General features: G+C 42.0%; 1 protein-coding gene across 2 annotated transcripts in view; it reads right to left on the minus strand.

The window, feature by feature from the left end:
• Nucleotides 1-13,164, minus strand: part of SFXN3 (sideroflexin 3) — a 183,354-nt gene that overhangs the window by 75,550 nt on the left and 94,640 nt on the right. For both annotated transcript variants that reach the window (XM_086922673.1, XM_086922675.1), the window contains exons 5-6: nucleotides 5,784-5,882; nucleotides 3,815-3,890 (exon numbers count right to left, since the gene is read on the minus strand). In XM_086922673.1, the coding sequence (XP_086778799.1) occupies nucleotides 3,815-3,890; nucleotides 5,784-5,882 (175 nt within the window). The remainder of the gene's footprint in view (nucleotides 1-3,814; nucleotides 3,891-5,783; nucleotides 5,883-13,164) is intronic.

A 13,164-nucleotide genomic window follows, 5' to 3' on the forward strand; every position in this document is an offset into this window, starting at 1 on the left:
ACACTATATTCAGTCTTCGTCAGGCGATCACATCAATCTTTCCGATAATGCCCACGTTACAGTCACCATGAGCTTGTGAAATGGCTCTCATCGTCAATGCTTCTGAAGATAAAATTATGTTTTGTGAGTGGACATGGTGGTCTTGGTAGAGCAACAGGGGTCCCTAAATTCCTACCTTACAGAAAATGGTGCTTGTGACACTAGTAAGGCAGTTCGATGGGATGCACTGAGGGAGTCCTCAGAGATACCTTGAATGTTGCTTCGGCGCACAGTAGCAGAGAAAGAAAGCTACTACACGCCAATCTCAACAGACGCTTAGAGCTCTAGAAGATACCCAAACTCACACTGTCCCAGATATTGTCGAGAGATACTGGACAAGTCCACGCCATAGACATGGACAAAGCTGAGTATGCGTGGCTCCAAAACAAACAAAAACATTATGAGCGGAGGAATAAGGCTGTGTGCAAACATAGAGATGAAGTGAAAATGCTGTCTCGAATCCAAGTGTTTAAAGATGATCAAAGGCAGAACATTACCACAGAGCAGGGTAATGAACAGGTGTTCCGCGATATCAGAACTTTAATAGGTGGAGGACAAGGACACATCGGTGATTGCGGATCACACTCAGATCCCACGCTTTCTAGGCACAGTGGGAATTCCCTAAAGCAAGCAGAAGAGCTGGACAGACCAACTGAGATTGTAGAGGGTATCACTAGCATTGTGAGACCAAAGTGGCTACATGTCATGGGCCAGATGGTTTTCCCCCTTTATTCTATAAGTAGATGCGTGGCATGACCCTGGTATTAGTGAACCTGTACAGCTCTTCTTGGTCATGGACTCTGTGCCAGGGATTATGCTTTCAGTAATCCCAAGCAGTGCTTAATTTGAGCAGGAGGCTGCTGTGGGGCCTCCCGGCACACAATTTTCTTCATCATACATTTATATAGAGAAAGATAAGGAAAAAGACACAAACAGGAAAAAAAGGAGGAAGAGGAAGACGGAGAAAAGTCATTAAAAGAAAAAAAGAAGGAACCTTCAGCAGTGAGATAAAGGAGCATGGAGAGTCTGGTAGTCGAATAAAGGGGCATGAGGTGAATTCAAGACTAAGCAGCTTTGGAATTCTGCGAGCCAACATTTTATTGCACCAGACACGGATTTCTGAGCAGAGCTTTAGGCAGCAGCACTTATTCTTTTACAAATAAAGCACTGTCCCCAAGGTAGGCAAGGACCCTTCTATCTGTGCCTCTTATAGATGGATTTTGCTGCTCAATACTGTTGTTAAGATTTTCACATGGATATTAATGACACAGTTAAACAGCTTAATACCCACATCGCACTGATGCAGATTAAACTGGTCGTGTATCAGGTGAGGATAACACACAAAATGTGTTTTACTTAATTAAGAACGTGCCTTGCTCTTGTAAAAAAAATTCACTCATTTCTCAATACCTATAAGGCATTTGCGCACGTCACTTGAGTATTGCTGAATGTTTTTAGGGGCAATGGGTTTTGTACCAAAGTTTTGCCTCTGGGTAATAGCTAATTTCCACTCTATGCGGACTATAGTTAGGCTCAATGGCAGGAAATATCCCATCTTCTCCACCAGGCAGGGAACCCCAAGAATGTCTTTAATCGCTCATCCTTTTTGTACTTATTAATGAGCCTGTGGCTCACAGGATTCAACAAAATTAAACAATTCAGGGCATCCAGATCAGATGGGATGGTTGTAAGCTAGCGCTGTACACAGATAACATCTTCAATTCCCCGGTGAACCCGGCACAATCACTGGCCCCTTAACATCACAAGTTGGCATAATATCAGAAGGTTTCGAGATGCCAGGACAACTTTATTGATTCAGAGTCCCTGAACAAGACTATCCCCAGAAACCAACAATCTAAATTAATAGCTATGCCGCCCATTAAATGGATGTGCCCGCCATTTATGAATATGTTTAATGGCTTTATTGATGAAGCGGTTCCAGCACAACTACATCTGCTTGATCCAAGACATCCACCATGATTTGAAAAAATGGGACAGTAGCTCACCAACATATTGTAGCTGTCAAAATAATGGTGTTGCCTAAGATTCCTTGCTTTTCAAGCAATCCCTCCAGATCTCCCAGTGCGGTGCTTGCCAATATACAGCAACGTATTGATAATTACATTTGGGGAAGTAAGATGCCCACACTGGCTCGCAGGCTTCTCAAGCACTGGCCCAATTAAAGTAGGGGTTGGTAGTTCTGCATGTTCTGAAATATTGCTAAGAGTCACAACTGCGATTTGTAGTTGATGGATGTTCTTTCATAAAAAGCGTTCATATTTCAAAGACCACATCCTTGGGTCTGTGTCCTTGTGGATGGTTATGTGGCTAGAAAGGAAAACTAGATCAGTAAATGCTTAAGTCTGTCTAATCACGCAAGCGCCCATGGATTTCTGGGACAAGTTTAGTGTAGCGATAGGAATGACAAAGTTCCAGTCTCCTATGACTCTAATTGGCTCCAACCCCATTTTACAGAGGTCATAAGGACAAAGCCTTCAATTTACGGAAGAAAAAGTATTGTCTCACTGTTTGGCATCTCTTTGTGAAGAGGCTAACTAAATCTTTTGATTAGGTGAGAGGGGAAGTTGGCCTCCCTGAATCATAGTTGACAATACCTGTAGCTTTGTTACTGAATTATGCACCTCACCTATAAAGCTGAGGCCATTCTTGTTCTTGTCTTGAGCCACTTTCAAAAATGGTTAATCCCTGGGGATCATAAAGAATGTTTAGTCTCATTCTTCTATAGGTTCTTGCTTGAAAGGGAGGTCAACAGACAGCCTGCACTATTCTGGAAACAGAACTTGGGGAGACCACTATGGATCCGGATTGTAAGGCCACATATCAGAGGATAATGCAGAGCATAGAGAAGCAGCTTTGCAGTTGATGTCTTAGTTCTATGACTCCCACTGAAACTACACATTTGGGACAAGCTGAAAAAGTATTAATGCTGGTGGGTGTGGGGATGGTAGGGCAGAGTACGGTTTTACATTTATTGTGAGAGTGCCCAAAACTCCAATGTTTTTGAAGCGGGTCCTTCGGGGGTCGATGACATGTTTAAGACTGAGAAACCAGGAGACCTTCCTTCTGGGTAGTCCACTGGCAGACGTCCTCTTGCCTTATTTGAGAAGGGGGAATTGATGGAGCAGGAGATACTTGCGACAAGCTTAACACTGGGGGAAGGTGCTGGATGGAACAATCAAATATGGAACCACCGGGGAACGGTTAAAGTGATTCTGTCCCAACATAATAGAGAGGCATCTTTTGCGACAGACTGGATTCCCATCTTCAAAAGCCATACTTCTGGCTTTAAGGAGTTGTCCTGCCCATGCTACCTTTCTCAGCTACAGAGAAACCCTTAAACTAACTAGTCTGCCAACAGGACAGATTATTTAACGCCCACACAAATAAACAATTAGAGAATTAGACACACAATACTACCAGCAACTGTTACTCTTTTTTGTTTACTGCTGAATACTTGTAACTGCTACTGCAAGACCCAGACTTGGAGGTTGTAGGTATTGCAGGAGGGGTTGTGAAGGTGTTGTGTCTGCTCTCTCCATTTTTCACTCTGCAACTGGTTACAAAATGGAACCACTGGCTAACAGAAGTGGGTGAATATTGAAACCACAAAATAATACTGGAAACTTTTAAAGTAAACTAAAAGCAGCTTCAATAATCGCTAGACTGTGTGCAATGATAATTTATTAAGCTAAAGCTGAAGCTTAACCACTATGTAAATATAGATTTTGCACAACTTAAAAAAGATTTTCTTTACCTGGGTTAGGGACTTCAGGCCGAGTGCAGTGACCACAGCACCAGTGGTTGCACTTACATACGCTGTTCCTAGTTGCCTGTAAAAGAAGCAATAGAAAGAAAACAAAAGTCACACTTCCCAACTCATATTGTTATGCACCTATTCACAGAACAGAGAAGCCTGGTATAACAGTGATCAGCTGCAAAGCAGCCCTATCACTGTTTACAAGATGTGGGTTGTTTTGGGTGCAGTATGGAATCTATGCTAGATAATAATGGGCGCCATCGTACTGCCCAACCAAAAGCTCTTGATTTAATACGAGATCACCCTCTACCCAGTGTTACATCCACACAGACATGCTGAGCATTTCTAACTCTCTTGATGTACAACAATATTGAACCCAGTCTTTTGTAGAAGTGAACCATGCATAGGTTCATTGTCAACTGTTCACTTGTCCTCTTTCTGACACCCAGTGCAATACCCTTCCTACCAGCTCATCTGCTCTTCAGATTCAGAGCACCTTCTCCAAGTGTAACTCATTTTCAGTACACTCCAGAGAGTGAATATGTCTCTACCAATAGTTGAAGTATGCTAACTGTTAGCATAACTCCACTACTGAATTTAGGGCCACATCAGGATATCGGACGGGCGGACGGCTGGCCAATATCGCTGTGGGCATGAGACCGTCCGACAACCAGTCGGTGGTCCGATCGCCCAATTACGTTAGGACCTCCCTGCTCGCAGTCAGAAAGTGTTCTTTAACAAAGAGGCTTGTGCTGGAGCCCAGAAAAAGGACAACAGCACAAGTCTCTGTGTCAAAGAGCACTTTCTGCACATCCATGCACTGAGTGTCATGCACCATGTGGTTCATGGCACATGATGCATGGAAATGCGTGGGCGCACAACATGTGCCCCCAGGACCACATTGCAGTAGCCCACGATGGACGGGGCCCTGTTTGAGGGCCCTAAAATCCCATTATGTCGGTCTTTCCAACAGGAAAAAGCAGTCGGAAATGGGAATAGTAATCTTGACGGCAGTGCCTGCTTCGGCAGCGCCTCCATTCGGAATTGCGATTCGGACCACCATCCTGTCGAATCAGATGATCCTGTTGGATGCAACGGGCTTACCCTCAGATTGCTGCGATCTGACCCCCTACACTGTAATGCGGCGGTCAGACTAATAGCCTGTAGGGCGGATCGCCACCGGTCAGACTGATGGCCTGTTGGTCGGACCGCCACCGACTTCCAGTCGGTGGCAGTCCGACTGACATTAAAATAAGGTCCTTAGCTTTCTTGGTCACAAATGCACACAGTAAAAACTCCCAGTGGTAGTTTACCAGTTTAATTTAGCGAACTACCAAGACTCTGGGTAGAAGCCAGAGATATCACCAAGGTTGCCCTCCTCTTTTTTGGTCTGACTTGACATCATAGATGTCTGCAAGACATATTATTACCAATTCTTTAAAATGCATATAGAGAGGCATTTGGCTCAACCCAGTGGAACATGACTCGCTCAACTCATACAAATTGCTATTTGGCACATCAGTCCACCTTCCAGAAAGTGCCTCAATTGGAATGCATAAGGGACTATTTGACGATTGAAAACCAAACTCAAACATCCCACTGTTTGATACACACATTTCTTCATCTCTCACATGCATTTTATACAGAAAGGAATCATTTTTGCTACTTGTTTCACCAACATTGGCCAACCCAATAGGGCAATTGGGCCACCAGCGCAGGTTTTGATCTTCTAAAAATCATTTACGCATACAAAACATAAAAACAGCATTTGTGCATGCCCTTGTTTACATGCATTGGCACATTAAATCCAGAAAGTATTACTTGGCCAGTGTTTTTCCTTATGGCCAAACTCTACTTCCTGCCTGAGATGGGTGCTCGATTAGGCTAGGCTGGATGGCATAGTTCATGCACGAGAATCCAGACACACAGTTTATTCACACAAAGACAAGTCAAAGAACATCCTTACGGCACTGTTAAAGGTGCATCTCCACTCCTATTGGTATAGTTCACAATCGCATTGAAAGACTGGTTCACCCACTGCCAAAATACCACAGCCGGAGTTGTTCTGTGGAGATAAAAGATAGTACAACCAACCTTATTTTTTGTACCCAATATGTCCATCAAGATTTATTTATATTTGGAAACTCAAAACCTGAGAATTAAGGGCATAAACAATTTTGGAACAGCTCAATTATTGATTTTAAATGGAATTGAATAAGCATTTGTGCATGCCTTTTACATGCAAAAATCTCAAAATAACAGAACCCGGATTTGTGTGTAATCCAAAATCTCTGTGCCAAGAGAACGCTCAGGTAATCCATGTCGGCACACAAAACAGTTTATTGGTAAATCCAAGAGCCTACTAAGCCAAGTCACAGAGTATGTACTCTGGTCACAAAATGATAGTTGTACAATTATTTTTGCCCAACTCATCTATTCAACTTCCCTCTAAGTCCACTGGAAAGGTTGCCAAAAGTGCACCTACCACATGGAACGTTAAATGTCATATGTGGGCAGCAGTGTGTATTTACATGGTAAAAATATGTCTTCTAGGAGCACAACAGTGCTCTACATGGGCTTCAGTTTAAATGCACTACAGTGACAAAAGGCAGGGAAAAATGCCTTTTCCATGTAGAAAAAGTATATTTTACATGGTGATAAGTCTCCCCTAAACAGTGCCTTCTTAGCCACGCAGAAGGGTGCTTACATGTAAAAAACAAAGGGTATAATTCACAGTGAAATGAAACCCAAAACCTATTTTACCATGTAGGTCTTACTAAACCTGTCAATGAATAAACTTAAGTGAGATTAAGTGTGACTAAAATGTTAATTCCCTTCCTCCACTCATAAAAAGACTAGAACATGCTTTAAAGTAATTTTCTACTTAGCGTTCAAAATTTTGTTAAACGTGATTTTTTTTTACAACCTAAACAGAAAAGTAGCTTTATAAAAATGTACATTAGGCTGCCTGAGCTAAAAGTGGCTTAAAACCAGTTCTGCCACCACTCACACACCCAGCGCTAGACTGCACATCCTTGGCCTTGGAGTTAACAACTCTGCCTCAGATGAGAACTGTCAGTCTGTGTGCACAGGAAGGGCTAATGGGTGTTAACCTCGGATCACATATCACCTGATTACGAGTCTGGCGGTCCGACTCAAGGTGGCGCGGTGGTCCAGCCACCGTTGCACCAGCAGTCAGACCACCCTATTACGACAGTTGGACTGACATTTCACCGCCGCAACTGCCAGTGATCAGAGCTCTCTGGCGGTGACGCAGTGGTCTAGGCACCACAATATGCTTGGCGGGATCGCCGCGGCTCTGCCCAGCACATTGCGAGTTTCCTTTCCCCCACAGTTTTCATGGTGGATCCTCCTCCATCAAAACCATGCTGGAGAGGAAACAAATGGCCCATACAGGACCCCCTGTTGCCTCTGGGCCATGGGGTGCATGCAGGGGAGCACACTTTGTGCCCCTTTGTGTGCATGCACCCCACTACCTGCATGGCATGGACTGCAACAGTCCATGACGTGCAGGTACTGCCTTTGACGTTCCCATTGCAGGGACTATTTCTTTGGAACTGCTGTAAGAACGCCAAAAAACCACCCGCCAGTGACTGAAAAAGTCATAATAAGGCAGGCGGTGCGTACACAGGTATGGCGGTGCGGGGGCGGGACGTCGGCATAGCTCTTAGTACCGATCAGCTATCTGGGAGCAGAAAGAACAAAGGGCAGCTTTAGCACAACCTCTTTTGACTTGGAGATGCCACAGAGGACTTCTCCTAATCATTCACAGGACTCTTGACACCTTGCCTTCAGTCACAATAAGAGGGAAAACAATGTTGACCCTGTCATTTAAGCAGTGGACTTGCATAGGGGATGAAGACAGTCCTGCCTGGTGGCAGCTATATTGTGAAATAGAGGCACCTGGGTAATTTTACAGTAAGGCAGAGAGGAAAGACAGCGAAAGCGGGTGAGCGAACTCTAAGAAAATAGTTAGTATTGGGTGGTAAAATTTCTCCAATCTCTGGTTAGTGCACAGTATAAACCAGGCACCTCAACCATCACTTCTCTGAACATTCCTTCATGTGGGAAGACCCATCTGAAAATGGCCGTGCTGGAAAGAGACACCTGACTTCTGACTCCTGCTGGAGGAAGAGGACTCACTCAAGAACTCAAGGTCACCTGAATCCTACTGGCACCTGGGACTGGAAATAGATCTCCAAGGATCAATAGGTTGGCCTTCTGTTTACCTGCTTTAGGGACACATAAAGCGGACGGATTCCTGCCTCAGATAAGGCCCAGCTGACTCCTGTGGGAGACCTGGCTGGAAGAGTCCTGGTGTCCAGAAGCCTCTACTGAGGACCTCGGGGTAGCAGGACTGACCAGAATAATCTTTCCCTAGTAGCCGGAGACAAAGTCTGAAGTTAAAACCTTTGACCAGGATCAACCGCTTTGTGTATCCAACATCAGCCCCATTGTGGTCTTTCTGAATCTGCGCCTAAGTCTTGATAAACCATGATTAGTGGCTTATTGACACTTTACTTTTTTGCGTGTTTACTTTTGGCACATTTGCCATAAACGTAATTCAAAATTCATATCCCCAGTTCCCTTATGCTATTTTGAAGTTGTTGGTGTCTTTTTGCTCATTATATGCTTTTCTATTATTCTAAATCAGTTTGGGTATTTTATTCTGTTTTGTGTTGTTTACTTTGTTTACTTTACCATTGTTGGTACTGCTTGTGCCACTGTTACCAGGGCATGAGCAGAGATTCACTCAGAGCTGTGTTTTTAAATAACCAGAGATGTATTAAATCGGTAGAGGTACCCCACCCAAATTAATAACCACATTTCTGACAGTCCTGAATCCATAGTCAGATTTGACACATCTATCAACTATTTGCATCTAAGCACAACAAAACCAGCGATAAATGAATGAGGATGCATATCATGCAGCAAACTGGGAAACTATCTTATGGAACTACTTCAAAACATGGAAATATGGGTGGGCTGCCAAGGGAACTACCTCGTCACGGCCTTGGACAAGTGATGAAAACGGACGGAAGTGGTTATACTGAATGGCGCATTCCATGTGCTGACTTACAGGCAGCAGAGCAGCTCTAGTTTGTATCCCTGTTTTATATCGATGTTCTACAAAGTGCTGAACATAGTTAAGAAGTGCAATTCAGCACTATCGTTTCACTGTAATATATAGTTAAACATGAAAATGACTCAACAGCTTGAACAGTTTATACCTACTATGCCAAATCTATCATTTTACAGTTTGATGCATTTTAAGTATATGGAAATGTTGCTGGAGTAGCTAAGATCATAGTAGACGCCACAGTAATTATGCTTGAAATAAGGAACAAAATATGTGAGACAGTTGACTAAATAATGTGGCAAGAAAAGATACATTGTGTAGCATAAAGCATCACAATATGTGGAAGTATTGCTACGGTATGTAGTCATTTTACCTCTCATTCATGTTGCCTGCGCAAATATATAATCTTATTAGTAGCAGAGTGACACTTGGTTACAGCAATCAACAACTGAATAGAGACTATTTAACCTTTACAGAGGGTGTGCCATTCATTGTATGGCAAAATATGTGGCACCTATTTAATTATTTTGTTTCCAATTGGACTAGAACCAATGTTTTTCATTGAAATCCACAAAATATGTAGCAAATGGTGAACTGTCCTTTGAGCTCTAAAGGGTAGTTACGCTTCATGCTTATGGCCAGGGAGGCTCCTTGCCGATCTTGGATACTCTAAACATAGGCACATGGTAATAGTAAAATAAAAATGGGTCTACCGATGGGAGGGATCATTACTGAGACCTGACCATGTCGATTGACACACATATTGTCTCAAAAATATTGTGACATCAAAAATATCACAGGGCAATAAATTGCAGGCAAGAATGCCATTTATTAAGGGGCTTTGTATTGTGTTTTAAATATAATTGTATATAATATTTTTTATTATCTTGTTGTGTTTTATTAGTTTTTATGTTATAAGTTATTTTAATGTTAAGTGTGTGTATTTATTTTTAGCATAGTTTATCTTATTTTAGATCTGGCAATGCTTCTAACGGTTTTTCTGTATTTTATTTGAATTTATATATTCATGGGTTGTTGATTTGTAAGGTAATTCAGTGGGAAGCTTAAAATTAGATAATGTTTTTAGTTTTTAAGATTGATTTTTTATGATTTAATTTTAAAGATATTTTAATTTGTTTTAATCATATAAGTTCATATTTTTTAGCAATATAATTTGTATTAAATTGAGTTTTGTAATGTTAATAATTTTATATGCATTGTTACTTTTTTAATAAGTAGTGTTTTGATTATTCTTAATTAAAAATATTTCTTTTTAATTCATTTTTATTTCGCAATTTTTTATTTTTTTAAATTTTTTTTACACTTCTGTATTTTATGATCGCATGTTATAAAACGTTTTTCTAATTATTTTATTATTATTTTTTTTTTTTTTTTTTTTTTTTTTTTTTGGTCCTCATATCCACCATGGTTTTTGAAAGCCATTTAGAATAAGCATCAGACAAGTTTACACAGTATAGTAACTGGAAGGAATCATTTCATTCGAGAGGAGAGCCACAGATCCCGCAACTGTCTCAGCTTGAAATTCTTTTAGGCTACCAGTGGGGAGGCCTACTGCTGGGCCAGGGCCGGGATATGACCGGATACGATTGAGTTGGCACCATAGTAGTATAATCATTGGACCCAGGGGGAAAAAAAAAAAAAAAAAAAAAAACCCGGATCTTTATTGAGACCATACAATCGAGTGCCAAAAGGTCCTTTTGCATTGGTTTCCTGATCTGGCTAGATCTATGCGTGCAGTCTGTAGCGTTGATGTCAGCCAGTCCCCGTGAGAAGGGGGGATGGAATCCTTCCATCTCCTACAGATCTCTCTTCTTGCTAAAAGGATCGTGTAGAAGACCAGGTTTCTAGCTATGTTTTTAGTTGTCCTCAGAACTCCAAAGATCACTAATGGTAAATCTATACTAATTGGGGTACCTAATGATGCCGTGAGAGTCTTACCTATGGCCTCCCAATAAGGTGTTATACGGGGACACTCAAAAAACATATGGATATCTGAGGCTGCCATCAAACCACATCTTGCACATGCCGCTGAGGTTCCTGAGGTAAATTTAGATAATCTTTGGGGGGAATAATACGCCCTGTGAAGGGTAAAGAGATGGTTTCTACGTAACCATGAGGGTTTCACCAAATTTATTAAAAGTTCGAATGAGGTAGACCAGAGTTCTTGTACGTCTTGAGTCAAAATTACATCGGCCCAAAGTTGAGTTGGTAACTCAAATTCCCCATCAGATTCATCTAGAAGGAGTCTATACCATTGTGAAATCTCATGTTTTGCTGGGGGGGTACCAACCAGGTTAGTTATTAGTTGGCTGTGCCCTCCAAGTGGAAACTTGTTGCATTTGGATTGTGGATCGTTATATGTCTGTGTCCAACTTCTGATTTGTATGTATTTAAACCTTGAAAAGGTTGGACCTATTTTGTTCTGTAAATACTCCCACGAAAGCAGATCCCCCTCATAAAAGAGATCCCCCCATTCTTTGAGGCCTGCTTCTCTCAAGGGATTGGCTAAGGAATCTTCCAACCAGGCTGGACTATCCGGCAGCCCCCAAAGTGGTGTTTTATCGCAGTAGTATCCCTGTTTAATAGGTTTAATTAGCTCAGACCAGGTTTTAGCCAAGCCATACAGGACCTTCAACTTGATCTTCTTGAAGAACTTCTGGTTGCCGAATTTAAATAAAAATCCCGTCTGACTGAGGCCTTCCCCATTTAGCATTGCCGAAAACATTAATCCTATCCCATAATCAGCAGGTTTATTTAGAAGCATTCGTATGTGAGATAGCTGAAAAGCCCACAAGTATAATTTTAAATCTGGTGCGGCTATTCCTCCCTTCTTCCAACGCCGTCTAAGCTTTTTCCAAGCTATTCTAAGTAGTTTTTTATTCCAAATGAAAGAGGTGATTTCTGATTGTATTTTGGTTATTTGAGTTTGGTTAAAGTAAAGGGGAATAGTATTAAAAAGAAAAGAAATTTTAGGCAAAATGACCATTTTCACAAGATTAGCCCTCCCTATCAAGGATAATTGCAGGTGCGACCATGCTTGCAATAATTTTCTACATTGTTTAATGATTGCTGTAATATTTACTGTGGCGAGGGTATTGATATCTTTTGTGATATTCAGGCCTAAATATCGTAGCGACTCGCTCTCCTGTATTTCCAAGGAGCTAGGGTTGTCATTCCAGACCAACATCTCTGTTTTTGATGTGTTGATCTGGTAGCCTGATAATTTCCCGAACCCCTTGGCAATTTCAAATATAACCGGGAGTGCAGTTGTTACGTCTGATGTGAGAACAAGTAGGTCATCAGCATATAATGCTACCTTCTTTTCCCAGCCACTATGATGAAAAGGGACAATCGCATTCTCTCTTCTCAGTTGCTGTGCGAGAGGTTCAATGTAAAAGTCGAACAGAAGCGGGGAAAGCGGACATCCCTGCCGCGTCCCTCGTGTTATATTAAAGGGGTCTGACAATTCACCATTAATCAATAGGCTAGCCGATGGATTGGTATACAATAGACTTACAGTATGACGAAATCTCCTCCCCACTCCAAATTTAGCCAGGGCCCTCGACAGGTACACCCAATTAACCCTGTCGAAGGCCTTGGTCGCATCCAGAGTGAGGGCCGTCAAGGGTAAACTATGTGTCACTGCTATATCCATAGCCCCTATAAGTTCGTATGTCAATTCATAGAGCTGTCGGCCTTTGACAAATCCTTTTTGATCTGCATGTAGAACTGCAGGGGCTACCAAGGCTAATCTAGAGGCTAATATAATGGTAAAAATTTTATAATCCACATTCAGGATTGATATGGGCCTATAAGATTCGCAGGCGTCTCTAGGCTTCCCAGGTTTTAATATAAGTGTGATGGATGCTTTGTCCCATGATGAAGGGGGAGTCTGGCCTTCAAGGAGGATCTTATTAAACATCTCAGTAAGGAACGGGGCAATCTCATCTTCTAACAATCTGTAGATCTCTGCTGGTAAGCCGTCAGGCCCCGCTGCCTTCCCCTTCTTGCTTTTTTTTATAGCGGCCCTAACTTCACCTTCCGTGATAGAGTCATCCAATGCTTGAGACTGAGCCTGTGTAAGTCTAGGTAGGTTAATATGGCTTAGCCAATCATCGACCTCCTCAGATCGAGTTACAATATCCTCTTTATAGATAGACTCAAAAAAAGCCTTAAAGGCCCTTCTAATTTCAGTATCTGATGTTAAGGAATCATTGCCTACCTT

Source organism: Lissotriton vulgaris, chromosome 5, assembly GCF_964263255.1.
Source record: "Lissotriton vulgaris chromosome 5, aLisVul1.2, whole genome shotgun sequence".
NCBI lineage: Eukaryota > Metazoa > Chordata > Amphibia > Caudata > Salamandridae > Lissotriton > Lissotriton vulgaris.